The sequence below is a fragment of the Ylistrum balloti genome, unplaced genomic scaffold (genome assembly GCF_031769215.1).
Source record: "Ylistrum balloti isolate Yb309-2 unplaced genomic scaffold, AGI_CSIRO_Ybal_v1 Utg371016, whole genome shotgun sequence".
Lineage (NCBI taxonomy): Eukaryota > Metazoa > Mollusca > Bivalvia > Pectinida > Pectinidae > Ylistrum > Ylistrum balloti.
Window position 1 is genome coordinate 237,429 of NW_026782565.1, and position 27,873 is coordinate 265,301.

Consider the following 27,873-nt stretch of genomic DNA (forward strand, 5'->3'; position numbering starts at 1 on the left):
AAAAAACTTTCATTCTGAATTATTATTTTCAATAAAGAGTAAAATTTCTATAGCACAGCTTGCCGAGCACTCAACAAGGATCAGATATGATGTCACACTGTAAATAGATTCATAAAGTTATAATAAGAGATTTCAATAATTATGGGACTACAATGGGTAACATGAGTATATTTGGATATCAATCAGGCCCATTATTTGTAACAGAAAACAATACAAACATTGATGTTCAGCTTTGAGAATGTTGAAATTCATGTTAAATATTTTACCAATATAATCAGCAGTTCACAGCTTTTTGTCACAATAGTTTAAAGTAGACTAAGCAAGAGATTACAGAACATAATTATTAAACATCCTGTACAACATGGGGGTAGGGGGGAGAGGGGGAAAAAGGACTAGATTTCAACTAGAGTAATTAGGATACTAATTTACAAGCAAAATATTTCCACAGTGTTAACATGTTTAGGAACTGAAATTAACGCTACTGACCCCAAATTCCCAATAAATTTCAACATTGCAACTAAAAATTTATCTATTCATCGAAGATTCAATACATGTATTGTGAGATCCACTTATGAAAAATATCCAGTTTGAAAAATGTAACTTTTTCAGATAAAATTAGACTACTCAGAAACACTTGTTCTCCTGGTAGGATCTGGGTAATATGAGCACTATATATGCTTATCATTAGTACCAATTAATTTACATCTGATATACATGGCATAATATTTACACAAAAAAATGACCTCATTTTTTCCACATCACTTTCCGAAAAATATTTGACACTATGTAACTTAACAGTTCAACTGATGATCAAGCTTTGTTTTAGAAACTGAATATTGATGGTGACCTTGTAACCAGTGTACTTCTAACCGATCAAAATTCAACAGAGACCTGACAACCCACTTCACACGGGGAATTGTGGAACTAGCTTCTAGAGGTTGTCTCCCCTGTGTCAGACCTCTCTGATGAGTTAGAAAGAGGTCTTGGATTCTTGGGACGATAAACTCCAAGACTAGAGTTTTTTTTTCTGGCACGTATTTGCCACAAGATATACATCCATTTAGCTTTCCATACAGACCATCTGTGAACAAAAAATAAATAAAATACACACATGAAAATTTCTACTGATAAAAACAAATAAAAATTGAGACAAAAACAGATAAAAACTTTCAAGAAAAACTGAATCATGCTTCCTTAATGTGACATATTCTTATTTTTTCTTTTCATAATTACATTCGTTTAGATCTTAAAATTTCATTGTCAATTAACCAAATTTATTATGATAGTCTGTAGTATTATTTTCATTAAATATTGAATGTTGATTTTCCTTTCTTTTTTCTGTCACAATTTCCTTATAGAGCTTCTGACATATACATAAGGACAATGGTGATATTCTTCTGAAGTCCCTGTTAATTATTATAATGGAAAGTTATTGAAACACTTCACAAGGTTTCAGCTTCGTAATAAATTAACCTCTCTATATAAATTAGTACATATAGCTCTAAATATTTTAGATTGAGATCTGCGATATCTCCCATAGATATACATATGTCTATAAAAATGTGTGGTATCTCTATTCATTTTGAAATTTTTACAATAGGTTAACTTTTTGAAATTACATCAAGTGTTATATACAGAGGTTAATATAAGCTAAATCTGAGACTTGGAAAAATTTAACACAACTCTTTTAGAAATTGTTATTGATTAATAAAATTAATGATTAAGTTCGGTATTAAATAGACACCAAAATTATAATTGACAGTGTCTACTAATTATCATGTATAACAATTAAAGTAATAGAGTGAACAAACAGAATAAACAGTGATATCATTTATACATATTCTACAAAAACAGATAAGCATTCACATGAACAGGAAAAAGCGTACATATAAAACCAAACCTTATTGTTCCATGTGTTGTCAAACTCTTTACCCAATATAGATTTACAAGAACCATTTAACGATAAAAAATATGTTTACAAATTTAAGAAGATTTTTTAATACTAAAGCAAAATTATCTCCCCTTAATGAGCTGATCTAAATGGAACAACATGATTATATGAAATATATGGTATGTGTGTGTGGCACACATGCATGAGTGATAGCATTCATACAGGTGGGTGTGGCAAATCAAAAACCTACAAACACAATTTGATACTTGACCATGAAAAATGACAAGATTAAGTGTACAAATTTTCTCACATATTTTGTGCAACACTTTGTTGTTGTATCAAGTATTTTCAATGGGTCTTCAACTTTTTTTTTCAAAATTTTAAAGACTACAATTAAAATTCTATTTCTACTTTCATTGCCAATGAACAATGATTTTTATCTATTAGTAGATGATGACTATACACTAATTTCAGTAAATACATGTATGTTGGCCAGTATATATATGCTGACATACTACCATGTTTCTTTCTTTAATCAAACCTATACAGAATATTTTTAAAAGTGTCTACAGATGACACAGAACCCTAATTTCAGATCTTGTCATTTTTCTGTCATAGTCACCATGCTCACAACAATCTAATTTAAAATCACTGAACTGAAAAATGAAATTCTACAAATTAAATTGTATAGATAGAATAAATGAAAAGAAAATCTGAAATCAAATCAAAATTAGGATTTATTCTAAAACATAACTTAAATCAGAACAATTGATTACAGCCCAATGTGATTCTGTATCTTCTTATTTCCTTCCATACAGCAGATCCACAACAGATCAAGAGACCAAAAAACCTAGTCGACTGATCTTGTTTTTCCTGAGTGTGTATAACCATCAGAATACCATGTTCTTACTGTATTTTTGTTAATTTATATATATTTTGATGCCTCGTTATCAGACTTAATTGAAAGGCCAATTGATCCTCACCACAAGTATTCTTCTGACAGATATCTCATGTATTGACACCATGCATAAGATAATTGTTTATCTGAAAAGTATTTAAACTTGTTTCTGATGTAGAGAGTACATCCAATATACCAATATTATACATACATATACAGATATTGAGTTTTTAGGTTTAGCTTTATTGGTCTTTGTTCTCTTTTTTTTAACGGAACGAGAACATCAGTATGTATAAATATGTATTGCCAAAATTCAGTTTATGTGCATATACATCACACAGGAAAAGATTGTTCAGTTACAACCAAAACATTCCTTTTCATCTGAGTTAAAAGTGGGTAAGATACAGACTTCTGTGAATATCATTAATATTCCTGTTATACCTATTTTGTGGATTTCATGGGTACTCTTAATTAATAAATTAATTACAGGAGCTGTCAAGATAAGTGTCAGCAGATCTATTTTTATCTTTATTTATCCACAAAATGAAGAGTCAGGGAAATAGTAATGTTTCCATAAACCATGAAAACTGAGCATCATGAAAGTATATGATATATGTTTCAATTTCAAATTGAATTGTGAGAACCTTGGTCTAAAATCAAAGGATGTTGAAAACCTACATCTATACCTACAACATATATAACCATTTCACCGTCACAAAACACTTAACAGACACAATATCTTACAATTATATCATATCATCAACATTCCAATACAGACACAACAATTAGATATACCAGGTAACATAACATTATATGACAAGTGTATAATGTTTAAAGGTTGCCATATGTATGATAAAATATACTGCACAGTGTAAAGCTATCGGTATGTATGATAAAAATATTGAGGTCTACTGCTAAAAGGTTGTCGGTATTTATGATAAAATTTCTGAGGTATACTGTGTATAATGCTAAAAGGTTACCAGTATATATTATCAATTTACTTAAGTATATTTTCCCTATAATCTTTGCTTTTAATTATCTAATTTCTTTCAGTGTTGTTTTCCTGCGTCTTCTGCTATGACTTTTTAGTTGTGCAAGAGTGATGCTCCACTCTGCCACTTGCCTCTTCAAACTCTGGTTTTCCTGAACTATTTGGCATCATTTTGTAGTTTATTCCATGATGTTTTATGCTTTTAGTACATTGGACATGTTACTAACCATCCACTTTAGTTTCACTGTACACTTGTTCTTTTTAGTAGAGACTAATGAAATGTTACTACACTGACAGCAAACTGCAATGAGATTGCACGACAACCACAACAACATTTAGACTGTACGACAGCAGTGAGACTGTATGACAACATTGAGATTGTATGACAGCAGCAAGGCTGTACGACAGCAGTGAGACTGTACGACAGCAGTGAGACTGTACGACAACATCGAGACTGTACGACAGCAGTGAAACTGTATGCCAGATGGGAGCTGTGTGACAACATTGAGATTGTATGACTACTGTACAACAGCAGTGAGACAGATTTACAGGACATCAAGTGGATCAAACCTTTAAAGTCATACCTGTAAACTCGCTAACTATCACTTAAACAGAAATAAGGAAAACAAATCAGTTTGGTAACATCATTGTTAAATTCTTTCCTAAGCAACAAAGTATTTTACAAATGTTTTAAAATGTCATGACTTTCACATCTTTTTTTTTTGTGTTAACAACAACATCAATGTTTTACTTTACAATATCTTTACATACATCTATCAGAATTTTGTAATACACACAACTGATGGACTAAAATAGCAAATAGTACATGGTGTTGGTGATACAAGTTTTAAGTTTGTATATTGTTGCTCTGTAAGACAAAGGCATAGTGTTGGTGACACTGGCTACATTTGGTTCTATTGGACAAAGTCTTGGTGTTTGGTTTGCTAGTTACCTGTGGTTCTATTTGACAAGTCTTGGTGTTTGGTTTGCTGGTTACCTGTGGTTCTATTTGACAAGTCTTGGTGTTTGGTTTGCTGGTTACCTGTGGTTCTATTTGACAAGTTTTGGTGTTTGGTTTGCTGGTAACCTGTGGTTCTATTTGACAAGTCTTGGTGTTTGGTTTGCTGGTTACCTGTGGTTCTATTTGACAAGTCTTGGTGTTTGGTTTGCTGGTTACCTGTGGTTCTATTTGACAAGTCTTGGTGTTTTGTTTGCTTGTTACCTGTGGTTCTATTTGACAAGTCTTGGTGCTTGGTTTGCTGGTTACTTTTGACTTTATTGGACAAAATATTGGTGTTGTCTAGACATGTAATCTTTGATGTGTGTTGAATGTTACTAGCTAGTCGTAGCTGAAGGATAATGGGAAACTGTAGGACGTAAGTTTAAAGCTGTTCTTAAATAACTTGTAGATAAAATTGTGACAAAATCATTTTCTCCCAACCTCAACAAGTGTAAGATAGCTGTATCTCACAAAGATGCACCCAGTGACAAAACACTAGCTGCCAATGAATATTTTACATGGCGTGTTATAGAAACTGCATGCTTTTTGTCATGAAAGTCTTGCATGGTTCCAATTTAAATCTGAGGTATATAATGCTAATGTTTCAATGCCTAAGAAATTTTGCTATATGAACTTTTTCATAAGCATTGTTGATGTCACATCTTACCAAACTTGTGTATAGAGATGGGAGAAAAAGATAAAGCCAAGGACTACATTTATGTGGCACATTGATAAATAGTTTACCCTTCGGTTGAAAATCAACAAATTCTCATTTTTTAACCTAAATATCTCTGAGTGTTTTATCCAACCCATCATAACTACATAATAATATACTCTGTGAGGGGCTGTTCCTGTCAATACATCCTTCTTAACATACACCACCAGACTTACTTGTAGGCGTTGGGTACACTCCACTTGTTAACCTCAGGGGTAGCATCGTCAGCTCTACTGCCACTTGCCGAGTCCTTTACAAAGGAGCGCGGCAGAGGCTTTCTAACAAGTGGCTCAATTGCTGTCCTTAAAATTGAAATCTCCTTCTGCAACTTCTCAACATCTTCTGTACGCTAAATATAACAAAACCAATTGTTTAAAAGTAAAATTAAGGTAAAGTGTTAATTCCCAGGCTCCAAGGCCTAATGCCAAAAACTTGCAGAATGCTGAAGCTGAAAAAATGTAAAAAATACTTCCACTTGTCCAAGAATGTCTACTGACTGCAGTAAAAACAGTCTCTCAATATACACTTTTAATTGGTATTGGTACATAATTTTCGCATCATTTATATGTTCTTTACACAACCATGGAGTGCATATTGTCTAATACTAGACTTAACCAACAAGATCAAACTGGGACTCGTTTGAATGCAATTTGTCTTGAACAAATGGAATTATTTAATTGCTTTGTTATTTGAGCCTGAAAACAAGTCAGTTAGTAAAAAGAACAGCCACCTTAACTACAATTAGCACTGAAACAGATTAGTAAGTGAGTAAGTTTAGATTAGCATCTCATACAATACATAAGTATGGACCATTTTGCAATCTGGAAGTCATTTCTACACTGATATTTCTTTTTTTTATTTCAGATTTTTTTCTTTTTCATTTCAAATGAAAATGAATATCTGAGTGATTTCCCCTCCCCCCATCAAAATAGTCATGGAAAAATTGTCTTAGGTGAGCTTGCAACATGGTTCAAACAATGTTCCTGTAAGGAGCCTTGCATGCATTGTAATTTTGCAGTTAGTATAAGCGAATAATCTTGTCAAGCCTAGCTTCAATCGTAGCAGCTAGTTGAAGCTGAAGTGTTAGAGGGTGACAGGTTGTCAGTTGTGTATATGACCCAGTCTGGGTATTTCTAACCTACCAACTGTTACATCGTCTTCTACACCTCTGCCAGACCGGGTCCCCTCGCGGTCTCTGTGGCTGTAGAGTCCTGACTGTTTCGTCGAGACTTGTTGTTTGTTTTACCCTTAACACTAGTTCCTCCTGGAGTGTTTGTACGACTTTGTGAAGGTGTTTTGGCTTTTGTCCCTCCTGGAGTGTTATTACGACTGCGGTTGGGCGTATTTCTCTGGGACGGAGGATTTGAGTTAACACCATTGGTGGGTGAGACACCACCTTGTGCAGTTTTCGATTGTTTGGGAGTTGTTTTCCCATTGTACTGTTCAGCGCTGCCTGTACTAGGCACAGGACTTTTATTGTACGACTCCTTATCCTCTGGTATCATACCCATCTGTGTGTCTGTAGCTGTCCCGTATCCTGTTCCAGTCGCTGTGCCATAACCATTGTCTGTTGCTGTCCCATAACCTGTATCAAAGTCACGCGTTCCTCCTCTCGTCTTCATGTCAGATCGATCTGTTGGGTGATTCTCATCATCCTGTGCATAACCACCTTTACCCCTGCCAGCATAACCATACTGACTACTGGGATGGTCCTGGTAACCTCCCTTACTCCCATAGCCATACTGATTGTCCTGGTCATCCCAGTTATAGCCCATATCACCCTGAAGGTACTCTGGGTGACCACGGTAACTAGGCATCCCTGCATTCACTTTTATTTGCTGTATTTGAGTTTGGAGGTCTTCCAAACCATCAATTCTCTGTAAGTTTTAGCACAGATATCAGCATAATGATCATTAAATGGCAAAACATCATTACATTCAATTTTTGATAAAATCCATTAAAGAATGTATGATTAGCATTTTGGCTTCAATAAGATAAAAAAATTAAAAAGCACAATATATTGAAATAGCATAACATCAGCAGACTTATCATGCACAAACTAACCTTCCTTGGCTAAATATCAACAACAACAGAGAACATCAATGTAATAATTCAGAAATCATGCTTATCATAGCATAAATAATTTCATATTGTTTTCAGTTATTTTACTTTAATATTATTTGCTTAGTTGTATAATATCCTTCAGTCTCTTCTAAATGATATAAAACATGTCATATGTCTCAAAAAGACAGTATGTAAATGTTAACTACATGTATAAACAGTTTTATACCTGTACAGGGGAAAATTGAGGAGAAAGCTAAAGCCTGGTTAATTCATTGTGGTGCAGACTAGTGAAGCAAAGTACCCTCCAAAGTGTGACACTAACAGTTACATATACTAGATATTTACTGACTAAAATGATTGCCTTTATGTTTTAAGGCAGATCATGATAATTAATCCATTGATTTTGAAATTCACTCATCCTCCTTGAATTTAAAAAGAAAATTTTTACTTTTATACATTTACTGTACTTCTAACCAATCAGCTTTTGGGATGCCTGCTACTTTATATAGAGCTATATATAGATACATATATATCAACATGGGGGAAAAGCTCAGGATATGTCAACTACCATATATGGTATTACATAGATAAATATGTATATTAAAGGAAAAAGTTCCTGGGATTTCTATCATGGAATACTCTACATAGATACCATACCTAGAAAAGGATATTATAACACTCTCTGCCACTGGGATGTCATTATAAGCCGTACATGGAACAACGAAAACCTACATAATTACCAACGATATTTATTTGACTGCAATACCTTAACATGAAAACTTAAACACAATTCTTCATGTATCTTATACCAAGTTAAACATCTCGAAAGACTTCAAACTCTAGAAGAAAATGGTCACGAATCTTCACCATAATGTCAACATGTACTAAAATCTCACCAAATCAGTATCTTATTTGCGTAAGGTAAAGGGTACACTTCCATCAGTCATAACCATTAAAAACAATAGATTTCTTGTTTTGTTGATTTATTTATCAAATTATCTTCCTCTAAGATGAAAGAAAAAAAAACTTTTTCTGTCTTTTTATCAAAGTTGATCTTTTTCTTTGAGGTGGTACATGATTTACAGTGATAATTTTTTTGAAGATGATATGAATACAACTGGACTGGCTGGTTAAGGGTCTTAAATTTTGTAGATATCCATTAGTTCTTGTATTTTCCTACTTTCACAATTATTCAAGTGATGATAAATCTTCATTGGATGGTGCCCTTACATAGCAAACTTCAGGTATATAGATCAGGTGAACAAAGCTTAACACTGGTGTAAAAATGAGTTTCATTTTCTGTTGCATAGAATAATGACAATGACAGAGCATACATGCAGTATATTGTGTTTTAGGAGCCAGTGCCAGGGGAGATAACCTACCAGTTTTTGTTCTGATTGTATCTTCATGCCAAGAACTGTCTTCACTGTTTGGATTGAATCTGCCAAACGACGAACACTGGCTTGTACCTGTCAACACAAATGGACATCCATATAATGATATGATAATAACAAGTCTTTTAATGTCTGAAAAACAAAATTAGATAGGAAAAAATTTTAATTTTACAGAAAAAATAAAGAATAAAATACTGAACACTGTTTACCAGAATTTCCAGTATTAATTTATTACATTACGAATTCTACTTAATAAATTCAGTATAATCTATATTGAACAGAATTTAAAAAGACAAATGAAACACTTCAGTCCCTTTTGAACACAAGATAAACCATAGCATTTTATAAATCGTTCTCTACAATGACATTATCAACTACACTAATATTACAAATATCGCTTCAAACTAATTTCACACATGCTGATGTTAAGACATGTTTTGCATTTTTAAACAGATGAGCTAGGAAAATCGATTATTATCTTGTAATACAGTAAATATGTAGAAGACGCCATCAGCAATGGAAAATTTCTTTGAATATTTGAAATGCTTTCACGCTAAATAAGTCATTTTAATAATTGCTTGTAGTTTTTACATGTATCTTCAATAGTAATGGGAAAACATGTCTTGATATACGGCTACCAGGAATGGATGACCCCAGCAAACTGTTCTCTACTTTATAGCAAATAGGAAGGAAAGGCCTTAATTTCTATTGATACCATATCAAAACTCATAGGACAACTTACCATCATTGTTATACACCATATGAATAAAAATCAAAAGGCTAGAAAAACTGCCTCTATTATCATACTTTTTCTGTCAATAAATTATACATTTATTACTACTACAATTAAAGCAAAGGTTCAAACAGATTCAAACTACAAAAGGAACAAAAGTCTGGAGACTACCCAGGAGCGACACCTGGCACTGAACCTAATCGTGCCACAGGTGACACTGTCATGGTTATCACTGGGACAAAACAAACCTCAGTGTTACTAGTTCCTCCTGATTCTGGTGGCTTTGTATAGCAAATAGAAAACATATCAGTCACATGGACTTAAAACTACTCAGTACATACAGTTAATGTTGGGGGTGGCCATGTACACCATGTCCCAGTTGCTCAAAGCTTGATGAAAGGTAAAGAATTCAAACTGTTGCAACTTCAAAACAAAGAACTTACAAAACAAAATATCAATCTGATTTGTCTTCACAAAGCTGTGTACAGCAGGAAATTTTTGTGTGTAATTTGTATTTGAACATTTTAACTAACCACTGGATAACTCTGACGAAGCTTTGAGCAACTGGAGAGGAACATCCAAATTACAGTACAAGTTGGTTAGTAGGCTCTTTACCAGAATTAGCATTAAAATGATACTTTACATTGAACAATTTTCAAAAATTAACATTTGTTCATATAATTAACACTGATAAAAATCTTTCATTTATTGATAAATTTTCAACAGAACCAGAATTTTTTACATCAAATCTGACAAAATTAGGGAAACTCGACAGATCATTACTTCCTAGGAATTAGAGACACACCACTGTGTGAGCTTTCTTACATTTATAAAAAGTTAACACTTATACATCAAAGAATCAATACAAACTAACACATAGACAACAATTAATATACAGGAGTAAATATTTACATGTCTTTTAGACTGTTTTATTCTAACTTTTATAATCCTACACAAGCTGAGAATTTCAATGCTAAAATTTGATTTTTTTTTTTATGTTTTTCTCCATTTTTTCCAAATTTTGTTTTCTTCAGAATAAAACCTTATGACGCTTTCCTGACAATGTATACAGATATCACAATATGTATGTATTTATATAACAATCAAACACATAATTTGTACAACACCAACCCTCACAACACCAAGCACCAGTAGTAACCATTTAGTGCAATATTTACATTTTCTATATCAGATATAGTGGCTGCTTTAGGTTCTCGCTTCATCTTCAACATCTGTACTTCCTGTTTCAGGTTCTCTATTTCTCTTATCCTGTAACACAACAACAAATTTGTAATAGAGCTTTGTGTTTCTAACATTTATAAGTCTTTAGGAGATCATCATTTGTTTTGTCACTCACTGGTGGTGTTAGAGTTATTTAACATCAATATATTTGTGATCAGTTGTGTTTTCAGATCAATGTTTGTTTTTTATCATACTTTAAAATTGATTACATATAAAGCCAGAAGGAGGTAACGGTATGACAGTATGAAATGGTATGATGGTATGATAAATACATTATATAATTCTTTACCTGGAGTCTGCCTCTGCTGTCATTCTAGAATTCAACTCTGACTTCATCAATGTCTGTTTTTCCTGTATACTGTATATCTGTAAATAATAAAAACAAAGTGACCAGGGGCTCACATAGAAATTCTCCTAATACTACATCAGAAACTGGTCATTGTTATCATGTGATCTTGAGTCTGTAAGTTATCTTGCCAGCTGTACTATCAGATAGATTATGCTGGTTCTAAAGGGTTGTCTCCCTTGAATTATGTGTAATGACAATAACCGAACAATGGCAACAGACCTCCTCAAGAAGGTGTTGTATTCCTAGATTCAGCACTTTGATTGTCTGTCATATCTACCTCCTCAGGAAGTTGCTGTACTTCTAGGTTCAGCACTTTGATTGTCTGTGGTATTCAGACCCACCAAACTACAGCTACCTATCTCCTCGGGAAGTCACTGTACTTCTAGGTTTAGCACTTTGATTGTCTGTGGTATTCAGACCCACCAAACTACAGCTACCTACCTCCTCAGGAAGTTGCTGTACTTCTAGGTTCAGCACTTTGATTGTCTGTGGTATTCAGACCCACCAAACTATAGCTACCTACCTCCTCAGGAAGTCACTGTACTTCTAGGTTCAGCACTTTGGTTTTCTGTGATATTCAGACCCACCAAACTACAGCTACCTACCTCCTCAGGAAGTCGCTGTACTCCTAAACTCAACTCTTTAATTGTCTGACCGGTTTGGTCCTGCCAGGCTGATATTGTATCCACTTTCTCACGTAAACTTTCGGCCAGATTTTGTGATGCCTGCATGGATACAGAGGATATCGGAATCAGTGACAACAATATATATTTCATAAAATTCCACATTAAATACCTAATATGTAGATTATTGCATTGCTTGAATCACTGTAAAGTATTCTCAATAACCCCAATACTATTAAAAGAGTTGTCACATGCAAAATCAGCAGTTAAAACTAGAATTTTTCTTCATATTGCTGAGTACTGTTGATCATTTTAAACAAAATCAACAAATGATGTAATTCACATTAAAAGTCATGACTATGTAATATTTTGTATGTTATTTTTCATTATTTAAAATAAAACATGAAAATACAGCTGTTGAAAAAATAGCTGTTTTTTTTTTTTAAATTCAATTCCTTCAATGAAATAAAAATATGGATAAAAAGCAAACTATTTCAAACTAATTGAATTTTAAAAAATCCAACAAAAGGATTTTCTTTAAAGAGATTTCCACAAGCTTAACTAATTGCAATTCTGTAAGAAAGTTTACCTACTCTGCCAATGAAATAGTAGCAGTTCTACTTTCCAAAATTTTATCATTAAAACTTTTTTCTTTTGAGTTCCTAACCTGATTTGATGTGACACTTCCTGACACTCCACACACAACAATACTTGGGACTATCTTAATCATTTTTATCTCTTCTCCTTTTAACATTGCCCATTGTCTATATGTATCACTTCATTTTAATAGAAACTCTAAAAAGATCAGGAACCAATTTGTCATTTTCCTCAAAACACATCTATTTTAGTATAAGAGAAAGCAGTTTCCATGTTTACAAGTGATATGTACAAGCACATTTATGGTTATGTGAACTAAAACACAGACCAGCAGGAATCCAACCAGTAGTATCTGTGTGTATTGACCCTAGTCACATAAAAAAAAAAATTGTCGTTCAAACATCCAAATATAATGACATGACAGATGCTGTTTGTAAAGCACTTAAACCACACAGAAGCTATTTTGAAGGAGAGAAGAGACATCACACAGATAAAAAAAGGACAAGCAAACATTACACAAAACAGGGCAGAACCAATTAACTGAAATAAATATTGGGTACTCATAACTAAACACTGGTATGTAAGTAAAATGTACAGTGCAGAACAAAAATAGAACAGCACACCACATGCTGATACAAGGAAAATAAAAAGGACACCTATAGATGAATCCCACAAAGGTGAACAGGTATTTTATAGATCCATCTCAGTTTTCACATGACCTTGTCGATATACTCTATTTATAGCTGGTAATGAGTTCTGGATAAATTTACAAGACCACTGCAAAATGTGATGTCATACTGGGAGATTGGTTTATCATTGGGAGATAGAGTGTAATAAGCAAATATTGAAAAACTCTAATGTATGTATGGACATACCTATTCATACTTGCCACAGTTTTTTAATTTACTCTCAAAACTTCAAGTCTCAGGGAAAAAATAACTGAAGGTTTTTGTTTGACTAAACTTTAAAGCAATATAAGTTAAGCTTCTCTCTCTGGTAGACAAAGCTGATAGAGAAAATTGTTAACAATAAAGAAATAAGATTTACTGACTATTTTTGTCTTTATGTTGGGCAAGAAATTGAAAGTTAGCCGCTAGAATTAATGACAATAGAAAGCTTCGGCTTGATCTCAGATAAAAACGGACATATTATACCTAGTTTAGATTTGGGATAAATTATTTAATCTATGTAGAAAGAACTAATAAACGATGTAATTATTAAAAATCCTACATTGTATCTGTAACAGTGTATTTTGAACTACGTTTTTAAGGACATCAATTAAGATAAAAAAAATCAACTATCTAAAATAAATCAACAAAAGTAGGAAATAAAATGTCTACTACACAACACATGGTATAAGGTGCTATGTACCTCTCGCTGTTCAGCCTCCTGGTATGGTAGTAAAAAGCAATACAAAACATATTTGTATTACACCAGTAGAACTTAATCAGTTTCAGTAGTCTATACTCTATACAACCAGTTGCTATTGGTGGTCTGATCGTTGTTTAACAATATTTTTGAAACATAAAAGTACAGGACAAAATCTGTACATTCTACATAAGAAATCTTAGTTAAAGTGAAATTTAATGAAACTTTAACAATATTTTTGAAACATGAAAGTACAGGACAAAATCTGTATATTCTACATAAGAAATCTTAGTTAAAGTGAAATTTAATGAAACTTTAACAATATTTTTGAAACATGAAAGTACAGGATATAATCTGTATATTCTACATAAGAAATCTAAGTTAAAGTGAAATTTAATGAAACTTTAACAATATTTTTGAAACATGAAAGTACAGGACATAATCTGTTTATTCTACATAATAAACCTTAATTAAAGCAAATTTAATGAAACTTTCATAGTTTTCAACTCTACAGATAAATTTCACATCAATATGTTGACAACGATACAAGTGAGATAGATAAAGATTATAGAATGTTTTTATTAAATTCTTTTTTAAAAATATTGATGTGAATTCATCATAAAGCAACAAATTTCTACTCTGGTCTACAATATATTACAAAAGAGTTCAATTAATTCTAAATAACAAACCTGTTCAACCATGTAATATGCTCATGTCATGAAAATTGCATGACACATGTCATACCACTATAGTGACGTCATAATTAAGTCATGTCAGACGATTGTCTTGCCCTCTGAGCTTATATATAACTGGCCAAAGTTTATCAATTCAATATGACCTGGACACTGCTGTAAGATACCCTCTTTAACATACACACATATTTCATCTCAAAACCATTCAGGTCTAATGTCACGTAAGATTTTCGATTATAAAATTCGTACAAAAGATCTAAGAACAACAACAATATGTTAATGATAGAGAAAAGAATCTAATTTATCATCTAAATATTGGTTAAAAGCACTGTGATAATACATATATACCACTACATACAGTCTATATACCTCTGATTTCTGTAAAGTAAAAATACAAAGATTCAAAATAACGAATGTCTATTAGCAGGAATATTGTTCATTCTGCTCTCAAAACTCGGGAGAATTTCACTACACTCCTTACGATTCAAACTTTATCTGGTAACGACGTACTGAAATTTGTTCACATAAAAATATCAATAGAAAAAACATGACAGTAACAGAGCTGTTCTGTACATATAAAATGGGATACAATGATTGGAGCTAGATATCAGTACACATCTATGAGCACCAGAGTTTGAATACTTAATATTAAATAGTATATCACTCAGCATGTATTTACATACATCCAGAATGTGGCTAATCTAATTTTTGCTTCATGAATATATTAAGAACAAAGATCAACAAAAAAGCATTTAAAATGTTGTTTCTGTACAGGAAGCAGACTTGACATCTTGTCACAAAAATACACAGTCTTATTATACATATAAGTGGAGTGACATAGCCTAGTTATTTATATTTACTCTATGTGTCCATTAGTTACTGAATTCCAGTCACATGAAACATCTTGTGTATAATATTTTTATCTTGTTATATAGTATAAGACATTTCTTCCTTCACCATTTATATCTGTCAAATACACGTTTATAAGACATTTCCTAGTCATTAATAAGTCAGAAAGACAATCAAAGAACATGCCAATAATGAAGACATTCCCCTAATCAATAAATGTCAGTAAGACATTTCCCTTATCACTGAATATGTAAGACATTTCCCTAATTACTGAATATGTAAGACATTTCCCTTATCACTGAATATGTAAGACATTTCCCACTGAATATCAAGACATTTCTGAATATAATCACTGAATATGTAAGACATTTCCCTAATCACTGAATATGTAAGACATTTCCCTAATTACTGAATATGTAAGACATTTCCCTAATCACTGAATATATCAGTAAGACATTTCCCGAATCACTGGATATGTAAGACATATCCCTTATCACTGAATATGTCAGTAAGACATTTCCCTAATCACTAAATATGTCAGTAAGACATTTCCCTAATCACTGAATATATCAAGACATTTCACTTATCACTGAATATGTCAGTAAGACATTTCCCTAATCACTGAATATGTCAGTAAGACATTTCCCTAATCACTGAATATGTCAGTAAGAAATTTCCCTAATCACTGAATATGTCAGCAAGACATTTCTCTAACCACTCTATATGTCAGTAAGACATTTCCCTAATCACTGAATATGTCAGTAAGACATTTCCCTAATCACTGAATATGTCAGTAAGACATTTCCCTAATCACTGACATTTCTCTAACCACTCTATATGTCAGTAAGACATTTCCCTAATCACTGAATATGTCAGTAAGACATTTCCCTAATCACTGAATATGTCAGTAAGACATTTCCCTAATCACTGAATATGTCAGCAAGACATTTCTCTAACCACTCTATATGTCAGTAAGACATTTCCCTAATCACTGAATATATCAAGACATTTCTCTAACCACTCTATATGTCAGTAAGACATTTCCCTAATCACTGAATATGTCAGCAAGACATTTCTCTAACCACTCTATATGTCAGTAAGACATTTCCCTAATCACTGAATATGTAAGACATTTCTCTAACCACTCTATATGTCAGTAAGACATTTCCCTAATCACTGAATATATCAAGACATTTCTCTAACCACTCTATATGTCAGTAAGACATTTCCCTAATCACTGAATATATCAAGACATTTCTCTAACCACTCTATATGTCAGTAAGACATTTCCCTAATCACTGAATATATCAAGACATTTCTCTAACCACTCTATATGTCAGTAAGACATTTCCCTAATCACTGAATATATCAAGACATTTCTCTAACCACTCTATATGTCAGTAAGACATTTCCCTAATCACTGTATATGTCCGTAAGATATTTGAAAAATGTATATGAAAAACTGCCAAGAGTCTAAAGAAATATTTTGCGACAAAGTAAATATTTAAAGCTTAATCTACAAAATGTGAACAATGAAATTAACCTACATAAAATACATATAACAATATTACCTCTTCATTCTTAGCAATAGACTTTGAACAAAAAAATGGAAATGTACATGTTAGTATTAATGTAGAAATTTACAGACATGATGCTGTGTAGGTCCTGTTAATGGTAGAGATATACTGAGTGAAATGTTCTTACAATGACAATGACCGCCATAAACATGTAACCACTGTATATATGTGCTGTTATAACTTACAGAGGCCACTTTAGCTTCCAGTTTCTCTTCCAAATCATTCATTCGATTTTTCGTGAAGTTCATTCTGGCATCCAGGTCAGTAAGACTCCTGGTTGCACCCTCCTTCTGTTCAGCTAACAAGGTACGCATTTCCCGGCGAAGCTGAAAGTCAAATATTGTTTTTATACAAGTTTTCCAAACCATTTAAGTCCATTTCTGAATGTTTCAGATAATTTGATTTTGTATTTAAGAGGCTGCAAACAGACATTATACATGGCAGAGAAGTAAACAATACCTCCTACCTTATAGGACTTTGTCTGACATTCTTTTCTAGTGTTTGGACATAAATTTCTTCAACTAGGCATTTCATCAGAAGTGAATTTTTTTTAATTAAGAGATGAAAGCATATTTTAGAGTGAATTAGAAAAGTTTCATCATTTTGGAAACGAAATTGTGTAGAGTGATAGTGAAAAATTCCACATGATGATTTACAAGTGTTGTCAGTACACTACATACTACCGTAATATGGGTGCACTTTTTCACTTCAGCATGAGAGAACACTATTTCCTTCCATTTAAATTATGAAGATCTGACATCATTATCAGTATTTGCCTTATATAAGAACATTTTGCCCGAGCTTGTAAATCTACATGTGAATATATTACATAGTGACTGCCATCTGTACACTGATCATACAGAAGCATCCCTTACTTTGTCATGCTGGTTGTTAGTGGTGTGAGTTATTCCCCCTATAGACTGCTGCAGTGTAGAGGTCGCTATCTGCAGTTTTTCATTGACACTGCCAATTTTTTCTGTGGTGTCTCTTTCATGTATCTTCCTGTAATCATAAGAAAGTGGTCAAAAGAAAGGTTATGAGTCTGTTTCTACAAAAGCTTTGTGACATCGCAACTGCGTATAAAAAGGACTTGCCTCAGATAATATTTCTGAACGAATGATGATTAGCATATTTCGATCTTTCTTATCTGATAATATTGATAACTTTTTTCACAAACTTTGTTTACTGCCTACAGATAAATCTGCCAACCAAACTCATGGAACTCCAACAATAGGTGTCTACCTCTCATACTATTAGAGAAATTTAGGACCAATGATTATGTGACATCAAGCTCTATTCAAATTTCAAACTTGGAACTAAAATATGACAGTTGATTTAACATATCAAGGTGATACAATTACAATACAGAGATCTACATACATACACACCTTTGACTGATCTCAGCTGCCATAACCTTCTCAAAAGACTTTTTAGTCTCTAACACCTGTTTCTCAAGAATGGTAATGGAGTCGTCTAGCTTTCCTAGAGTGTTTTTCGTCTTCCCTTTCTCAGTCTGAAATTCAAAACAGGTCTTCGACTAGTACATTTGTACAAGAATAGATATAAAGAAGTAGAGTTCATCTTTTCAGGTATTTTGTCCTGCTTGCCACTGCTCGTATCTATTAATACATGTTTGTATCCTGTGTAAAGTTTCCTGACCTTCAGAAGGTACACTTTTACAGATTTGGTGTATGGACTTTTTGTGTAGATTGAGAGTCAGAACAGCAGTAATATATACATGATTGCTAGATTTAGAATTACCATTCATCTTTATTGTCATTATTACATCACAACAGAAAACCCTGTCCACACTGACCTTCATTAGTTCTTTAATCTCGACAGCCTGTTCATCTTGAACCTTCTTCAGTGTGACAAGTCTCTTCTCCAGTTCGTCACGCGTGGCCCGTTCATACTCGCGACGGTTACTCTGGTCTTGCTGAAGGACCTGATACACACAACCAAATTAAACCATAAACATTTACCCAGTAAAGTTTGGTCAAACACCATTAAAGTTATTGTGGATAATCTTTACTTATTCCAATATATTTATAAAGACACAAAACAGCATATATTATAAAATAACACAGCCTTATACATATAAATAAAAAGTATTGTAGAGTAGTGATTGAAGAGTAGTCAATAAATCTCCTGAAGGATCCTTGCCTGTATAGGAATTAAAATCTGAAAAAATTTATAACAAATATGTATCTGATAATCTAACTTTTTGACTGCATGTAGGCATGTTCATGTATACATAACACACATTGTTTCAAGCAATATTCAAAGTTCATCAAGATTCGCCTTTTCAAATTGACATGAGTCCTCAGACATGATGACACTGACCCGTTCTAATTGGAGGTATCTGTCTTGGACCTCCCCTCTAATTTTAATGTCTTTCTCCATTAATTTCTTGTTGAGGTCCTCCACTGTGTCAGCAACCTTGGTAGTCAGGGCCAGTCGGTCAGCTTGTGTGGCATGTTCGCGTTCACGTAGCACCATGTCCATCGAATGGACAGTCTCCTCTCTCTTTCGGTTTGCCTCTGCTTGAGACTGCTGTAGCTCGTTGATTCTACAGATATACAAACAAAAACACTGATGTCTTACTTTCAGAATAAACGAGATTTTTATAACCTTAATGGTCATACAAGTAGTTATCTTAACAGTAACCAAAACATGGCCCTTACTATATCTACGTTGCTTTCCCTCATGTGATAATTATAGTTAAGGTTTCACTCACTTTTGTTGCATATTTTGTTCAAGTGATCGACGTTCAACAACTTCATTTTCCTGTTTTGATCGTACATCCACCAAGACATCGCGTAGTTCTGTCAATCTGTCAAAACAACATTAAATACAATAAATGATAATCTGTTCAGCTGCAGTAATAAAACTTAAGTTGTCTCCCCTGATTTTTCAGGTTTTCTTTTCTCTTATATTTCAAGGTCTTTCTAAATGAAGTAATTCATTCTTATTAACAGTTCTGAATTTAACATGTTTTCTGGCAATAGATCCAGTAGATTTTATCAAAGCAGTTTTAAAATTTAAATTTTTTATTTGATAGAGGTACATACCTTGTTTCTACCTGGCCTCTAAGGAGATTGGCCTGCTGTTCAGACTGGGACTGTAAAGAGGTATGTTTTCTGAGGGCATCCAGCTGTAATTCATACAAAAACTTATCAACCTACAGCAGGTAAGGTATATAAAATCAAGATCAAGATACAGATATAGGATTTCCACTTTATACATGACTCAATTCATTGAATTCCACATCAAACAAAACACAAGTTTACATTAGTTCAACACCTTTGAGGCTTTGCAGTATAACCCTGGTGATATCATGATTATCATTTAGCCAGTACATTAAATAGAACAGAAGGTGACACCTCCAATGTCGTAGTGTGTAAAGTTTAAATCTTGTGGATTATAATGTTCTGAGCTTCTGGTTTCTTGTTCTAACTTTAAAAACTATTTGTAGATTTACTAGATAATTGTACAGAACCTATAAAACTGCAAAAATAGCTAGCAATCAAGGGTTCAAATATTCCAGACCTCAAGTTAAGTTCCTGCAGTTCATTGTGACCTGCATCTACCAGAACATCAGGGTTCAAATATTATATCATTGACCTCACACTCACAAACAACTCCCTGGAATAAAGCCAGCACAGGACCAACATGGGAACATAGGGTTCAATCATTTCAGGCCTAATACTCCAAAATAATCTGATCTACCAGAAATTGAACCTGCCCTTCAAGCATACAGGCATTTCTAAGGAGAGGAATTCCACAGAAAATGGTATCAAATGATTTAAAGCTATGTTGCTACTTATTAACTGAGAGATGTTACTAATTATAGATTTAGGAAAATTTATAAATAAAGACATCATAAAGTAAACAAAATCAAAAGCATAGAACTGATTACATAAATATAAGCAAAGAATTTTCGCAGACTTGTAGAGAATTTAAAAGCTGTTTTTGATCAAGTAGAATTTTCACTAATGGTAGTGGATATATATTTGAGACTACTCTAATCTACAGATATGGACAGTGTCTCTATCAACCAAAAATCATTGAAAACTTTTTAAATAATATAAATCTGAAGCATTAACACACAAATCCTTACTGGAGAGAGTATACAACATCGTTATAACAAGTTTATTATGATCTGAAACAAGGGAGATAAACCAGGATGATAAAATATCCTACAGAAATGTGACAGAGATTAGGAGGTTGTCATTTGTAAGTGATGAAATGTGTCACAAAGACTACAAAGGCTTATCAGTAAGTAAATGAGTTTGGACAGCAAGGCTACTACAAATGATATTAAATGGCAGAAATATGTGTAAATTTAGAAGGGGAGCCATTTTCATCAGAGGAAAATATTGCATGAAGTAATAGTGTCTGTGTCTATGGAATATGATAGAACCACACAAGTACAAATTTAATTTTTGTGTTCATGAAAGAGAAAATAACTCCAGCCCAAGGTATAGAAAAACATAAGCAAGCTATCCACAATACAACTACCTTATTCCATCTTTTAGCACTGCCTTATTGTTCCTGTGTTTGAATTGATGTATACCAGGACAACTAAGATCTTACATACTCCAGCAAGGGGGGAGGGGGGAATGGATGAGGATGAGGTCAGGAATGACAAGTATGTAAGGGAGACAACTACACAGAACTCTTCTGAAATGAGCTAGATATATGGCTTAACACAACACAGTTACCTGCTCTTCCTGCATGCAGTGACAAAAATAAACACAAAGAAATAAACTAATGGAGTTAATCTAGTTAAAATATAAAAAAGAAATCTCTGTCATATCGTTATCATCTGTATTCAAAAGAAATAAGGTAGTCATATAACAATAGTTGTTGTTTTGAGAACTTGTACTCTGATGTTTGATCAAAGTCCTCACATTAGTCTAGCATTGATGAACCAGAGCTATAAAAAAATGTCAATGGAAAGTCAGAATTATTCCAAGCAGGGAACAGAACACTTCATACTTTATCAACCACAGGTACTTCCTGTATTATAATAAAGATAAGAATGAAACAAGTTTGCCACAATATAAAGTGAAGACACAATAAATACTGTCACACCAGAATAATTACTGGGTATACCATGGCCTGCCTTCATATTGTTATTGCTGTAGTTTATACACACAATATACATGCTGTATTAGCAAGACTAGACCTGGACACAAATTAGGTCTCTGTCAGGTTATGTGCCCCGTATTTAAGGTCACCACCAGTCAGTAGACTCCATCCCACAGTTAAGGCCACTGTCAGGCTACAGACCCTGTCATACAGTTAAGGCCACTGTCAGGCTACAGACCCTGTCATACAGTTAAGGCCACTGTCAGGCTACAGACCCTGTCATACCAGTCATGGCCACTGTCAGGCTACAGACCCTGTCATACCAGTTAAGGCCACTGTCAGGCTACAGACTGTCATACTAGTTAAGGCCACTGTCAGACTACAGACCCTGTCATACCAGTTATGGCCACTGTCAGGCTACAGACCCTGTCATACTAGTTAAGGCCACTGTCAGGCTACAGACCCTGTCATACTAGTTAAGGCCACTGTCAGGCTACAGACCCTGTCATACTAGTTAAGGCCACTGTCAGATTACAGACCCTGTTATACCAGTTAAGGCCACTGTCAGTCTTCAGACCCTGTCATACCAGTTAAGGCCACTGTCAGTCTACAGACCTTGTCATACCAGTTAAGGCCACTGTCAGTCTACAGACCTTGTCATACCAGTTAAGGCCACTGTCAGACTACAGACCCTGTCATACCAGTTAAGGCCACTGTCAGGCTACAGACCCTGTTATACCAGTTAAGGCCACTGTCAGTCTACAGACCCTGTCATACCAGTTAAGGCCACTGTCAGGCTACAGACCTTGTCATACCAGTTAAGGCCACTGTCAGTCTACAGACCTTGTCACACCAGTTAAGGCCACTGTCAGACTACAGACCCTGTCATACCAGTTAAGGCCACTGTCAGACTACAGACCCTGTCATACCAGTTAAGGCCACTGTCAGGCTACAGACCTTGTCATACCAGTTAAGGCCACTGTCAGTCTACAGACCTTGTCACACCAGTTAAGGCCACTGTCAGACTACAGACCCTGTCATACCAGTTAAGGCCACTGTCCAACTACAGACCCTGTCATACCAGTTAAGGCCACTGTCAGACTACAGACTGTCATACTAGTTAAGGCCACTGTCAGACTACAGACTCTACCTCACAGATGTGACAATGTTTTGTTGATACATTGATTGAGTATGATACTTCATTTTAAGGTTGAAATTTCTTGAATACATTTGATAAATCAAATGAAAGTCAGTTGCTGTTAATTCAACCATGAAACAGGGGTCACGTCCAGTAACTTTCAATAACTAAGGTGGCAAATAGATTGGTCATAGCTATAATGCGACAGTGTCTGTGATGTGACATTCACTTGAAAGGGCACTACCAAAGACAATTTAAAGTAATCCTACTGCATATCCTCAACCTAAAGCAGACAAGCATGTTTTTGGAGATATCAAGTGAGGTGGCTTAGTTACATGAAACATGTGGTAAGTTTAAAATACCGTTTAATGTACTGTGTGGTCTAACAACAGACGTACCATTACATCCTGAAGCAAAATTGGACATTATGTCCACTAAGGTGTGTTTGTCCTTTATTGGTCATTGATTGGACAGTATAACTGATATGTTGTATACTACCCTACTGTAAACATGATATTGTGCCATTCTCTACATAAGACCAATATTTGTAACATGTAAACTTATCCATCTCTACTTTCAATATCATGATAAGATATGATAACAATCCGTGTTGACATTACTGCCGATCTGTTTACATTTGTTGATAGGTTATAGTATATATATGGACCTGTTTACAATACTTGGAGTATCATAGCTTATCTCAGTAATTGAACTATCCTGTCATGGCATTCACAGTTGTTAAAAAAAGTTGCAGGAAGAATCGTGTTGTGAACTACTTGAATATAACTGTGCTTTATTCTCTGATACCTTGTTAGAGAAATTTACATAATCAAACTCAAATTTTGTTTTGTTTCATTTATCAGATACTAGTGAATGAACAACTGAAATATCAGGTGTTTTTTTTGTGAGTTAATGTAAATAAAATATGTTGTTCTAAAAATTACTTTTAATTTGTTAGAACACCATGGTGGCGTATTTTATCCCCACCTAGGACCAAATGTCTTCTGATGTCAAATTTGTTGTTAAAGCTTGAAACTCTTATGTTTCAAGTGCGTCGTTTATATATTAACAAACGGCCAATTTCAATCATAGCTGATCTTTTGTCTTGTCTTTTATGCTTATACATTTGGTCCAACTAGCTTGCCCTCACGTCTGTCATGTATAAAATCTGATAATCTGACAGACAAGGAGACAAGAAATGTTTTATATGTCCATCAGTAATTTCAAGGAGGGGGCATTCAAAATTTTATAGAAGTTTGACCTTGAAATACAAGTTTATCAACATAGTAGAAGGATAGATGAAAATTTTAATTTTCCTTTTGAAATAATGATAATAAAAAAAACCAGGATGATATTTAAGCAAAACTTTTCATGGCAATGGAGATGGCTTCTATCTATTTTAATCAGTTTCACTTTGAGGAACATGGATTACACTAAATAATAAGGATTAGATGCATGCTTCATCCTCATATTATCCCTATCATATCTTACTGCTAAGCTCTTTATGGTTTCCACCGACAAGTTATAACTCTCAGTATACGACCGAAATCAACACTGATGGGAGGACGTAGTTGCATACCTGTGCTCGATTTTCATCCTCTAATTTCTTAGATTTGTTTTTTAAATCCCCAGATACTGTAGAAAAGTCCGAGGCTTGTGATTCCACCTTCATTTTTAAGGCACGGATGTCATCAGCTAGCTGGAAGGCGACTCGCTCTAGTTGGGACTTTGCTTGTAAAACTTCATCCAAGTCAACACGCATTTCTGATATCCTACAAAAATTGTCAAAGTTATGAAGATAAAGAAAACAGAATTGTAAGACTTTGTCTCATTTGATAAGATAACAAAATGCCAGTGGTGCACAGTGCTTGAAAAAGAAATGAAAATATCAATATTTTTTTTTCTAAATCTGCGTCATATTACATTTTAAATCAACCTATGACGTTTTACTTGATATAATAGGACATTGAGAGAAATTTTTTTATCACTTTGATGAAATGCTCCAGATTTTTAAATGCACCTGATGTGATGATGAATCACAGACAAGCCGTTGTCTCGTCTAGCTCTCTACATGGTACTTATAAGTTCTTGAATTTATCTTGTTTTCCAAACTACAGAATTTCAATTTACAGTATAAAAGGGATTTTAAAAAATGTCATGTTTCTGCTATTTCACCATAAGAGTGCATGATCAAAATTAAACTGGCAAAGTTTGTCCCATAGAGAGCTATACCATGTAACATTTTACTGCCTGCATTTAAATAAAGTACATGAGATATAACATAATCAAGTTTTCACACCACATGGAAAATACTACAGATAAGCACATTTTTAAAAAATTTAACAATTTAGAAAAAGTCTTATTTCTTAAAAAATTTTCCACCTAAGTTCCGAATTTATCAGCATAACAGACTACAGAACTACTTCAACTTACTTGGATGACTGAAGATCTCTCTTGGTTAGAAGCTCATTCTGACTGCTCTTCACGGCTTGTTCCACACCTTTTGTGTGATTGACAAGGGAAGACAATGCAGACTTTTCGTCTTGTAATTTTTCTTCTGCATCTTTGATTCGTGTTCCTAGCTGAGATATGAGTTCATTGCTTATTTTAATGGCAGACTCCAGATTCTGTCTGGAGTTTCTTTCATCCCTAAGGATGTCTTCATTCCTACGCGAAGATGATTTTATGTCCCCTTGAAGTCGTAAAACCTCCTCCAGGAGAGCTCGATTGGACTTTTCTGCCACCGAGAGCCGTACCTCCATCTGTCTAAGACGTTCGTCACTTTCATTGTCAACGGAATTGAGGTACCCTGGACTGGACTTGCGGGCCTGAATGGGGACCAGCTGTCCATCTCGTGGTGTGTTGATGTTGGGGAGTTGGCTGTACCGAGACTGGAGCTGGGCCGGGGGCCTGATAATACAGAAATGGAGAGTAATGCAAGTATATCATTAGATCATACATTACAGTATATCAGATATGTCTATCTTGTAGATTCATTTATAACTGAATACATATCAAACAAATCCTAAAAAAGAAAAGGTTTGTAAGAAATGAATGCCATCATTCAAATACAAGTTAATATCATTGTTTGATAACTTTCTATACATCTTGTGCCACTGACATTAGAACAAAGTTTCTACGTTAGTTAAAATCCCTCAAGAGATGAAATCACTGTTGTGATATCATAACTGGTTGATACTGTTCTATAAAGGTAACTAAATCTAGAAGTCTTCACACAAACTTATTTGAGGAATAATTGATACATTGACAATAGAATTAGATGCAACAGGACAGATAAACACCAGTACTAAATCTCCTCTGTAAAGCTAGGAAATGACATTGGCAGATTAAGTCTTCAGCCATTATCCTAAAACTTGAACAATATCTCAACTTAATGGACCTTACAACTGAAAAAAAAAAATATCATCAGAATCAATACAAATGTTTTTGTTTACTACTGTTGAAATACATGAGAACTTTTTTACAACAGTTGAAATGTTTCCCACAAGGCTTACACAGACTGTCATGGTTGGGTGTGCTGATTCTGCCCAGCACACTTAAAACATTTTCTATTAAGGCATATCAATGTAAACTTCTCACACAGGATATAAACCTGGTCTGGTTAGTGTTGTTTTCATGTTCTGTTACATTTGGAGCACAACCAAATAAGCCAAGGAAAGGTAGACTCGTGGTATATATGTGTGTTTTTATTATGGGTTAGAATCCCAGTCTGGTCGTAGCTGTTTTGTTACACCCTCGGTGGTATTTAGATAAATGATAACTGTTGATGTGGTATAATTCATCCCAGCAGGAGATTGTCACAAAACAAGTTTATAAACACAGCATTATCTATTCAACCAAGAAAATGGAATGTACAAAATGCATTTCTGTTGATAAATGACTTTTATTTCATATTACTGCCATAAAAATTAAACAAATGTTTTATGCAAATGAGGATAAATAATAAATGATCCCCAAACCTCGGCTGATTACCATCCGACGGCCAATATATTAAGTGACACTAGTTAGGTGGGATAAACAGCACAGTAGAGTCCCAGAGCGCACTCACTACTATCAAAAGAATGGAATAAATTTGATAACGATATAAACTTGTTCCTAACTCGTTAACTCAGGTATTACTTGCTACAACAGGTTAAAGTTGAGTTTTATAGGTTGCTGTCTACTGCTCGCATATATGTTACAAAAGTCAAGGTGAGAGTTCATACAGTACAGAATAATGATATCTACAATTCTATACAGTGCATCAGCAGCTGTAGTAAACACAGAAACATAGAGATGTGCAGTTTATCAATCACCTATAAAAACTAATATTTCCATGTAACTATTAGATAATACTGGATGTAGTGTACATATAGAACTGGTTTAAACATGTTTTACGAAACATACAGAACTAGTTGGATGTATGTTTCACTGCACAGCATTTAACTGAACATTCATGTCCATAACCAATTCAGCATTTAAAACTGATAATACAGAACAAGTTTTAAATATGTTTCACCAAATAGATAAAACCAGTTATATATTTCACCAAACATAGTGCTAGGTTAGCATTTCATCACATACACAGAACCAGTTTAGCCTCATGTTTTACCAAACACAGAACAAGTTAAGTGTTTCACCAAACATACAGAACCAGT

The 27,873-nt window shown here is 34.0% G+C and overlaps 1 protein-coding gene across 1 annotated transcript in view; it reads right to left on the reverse strand.

Moving 5' to 3' along the window:
- Positions 1-813: 813 nt before the first annotated feature.
- LOC132560126 (paramyosin-like) overlaps positions 814-27,873 on the reverse strand; it is a 38,032-nt gene continuing 10,972 nt past the window's right edge. The window contains exons 2-19 of the mRNA XM_060224774.1: positions 25,649-26,125; positions 24,795-24,987; positions 21,708-21,716; positions 20,055-20,137; positions 19,721-19,816; positions 19,327-19,552; positions 18,800-18,928; positions 18,372-18,496; positions 17,859-17,985; positions 17,169-17,309; positions 16,978-16,998; positions 13,869-13,886; positions 11,883-12,002; positions 11,218-11,294; positions 10,865-10,955; positions 8,942-9,028; positions 6,638-7,372; positions 814-1,081 (exon numbers count right to left, since the gene is read on the reverse strand). Coding sequence (XP_060080757.1) covers positions 6,656-7,372; positions 8,942-9,028; positions 10,865-10,955; positions 11,218-11,294; positions 11,883-12,002; positions 13,869-13,886; positions 16,978-16,998; positions 17,169-17,309; positions 17,859-17,985; positions 18,372-18,496; positions 18,800-18,928; positions 19,327-19,552; positions 19,721-19,816; positions 20,055-20,137; positions 21,708-21,716; positions 24,795-24,987; positions 25,649-26,125 — 2,737 coding nt within the window. The 3' untranslated portion in view covers positions 814-1,081; positions 6,638-6,655. The remainder of the gene's footprint in view (positions 1,082-6,637; positions 7,373-8,941; positions 9,029-10,864; positions 10,956-11,217; positions 11,295-11,882; positions 12,003-13,868; positions 13,887-16,977; positions 16,999-17,168; positions 17,310-17,858; positions 17,986-18,371; positions 18,497-18,799; positions 18,929-19,326; positions 19,553-19,720; positions 19,817-20,054; positions 20,138-21,707; positions 21,717-24,794; positions 24,988-25,648; positions 26,126-27,873) is intronic.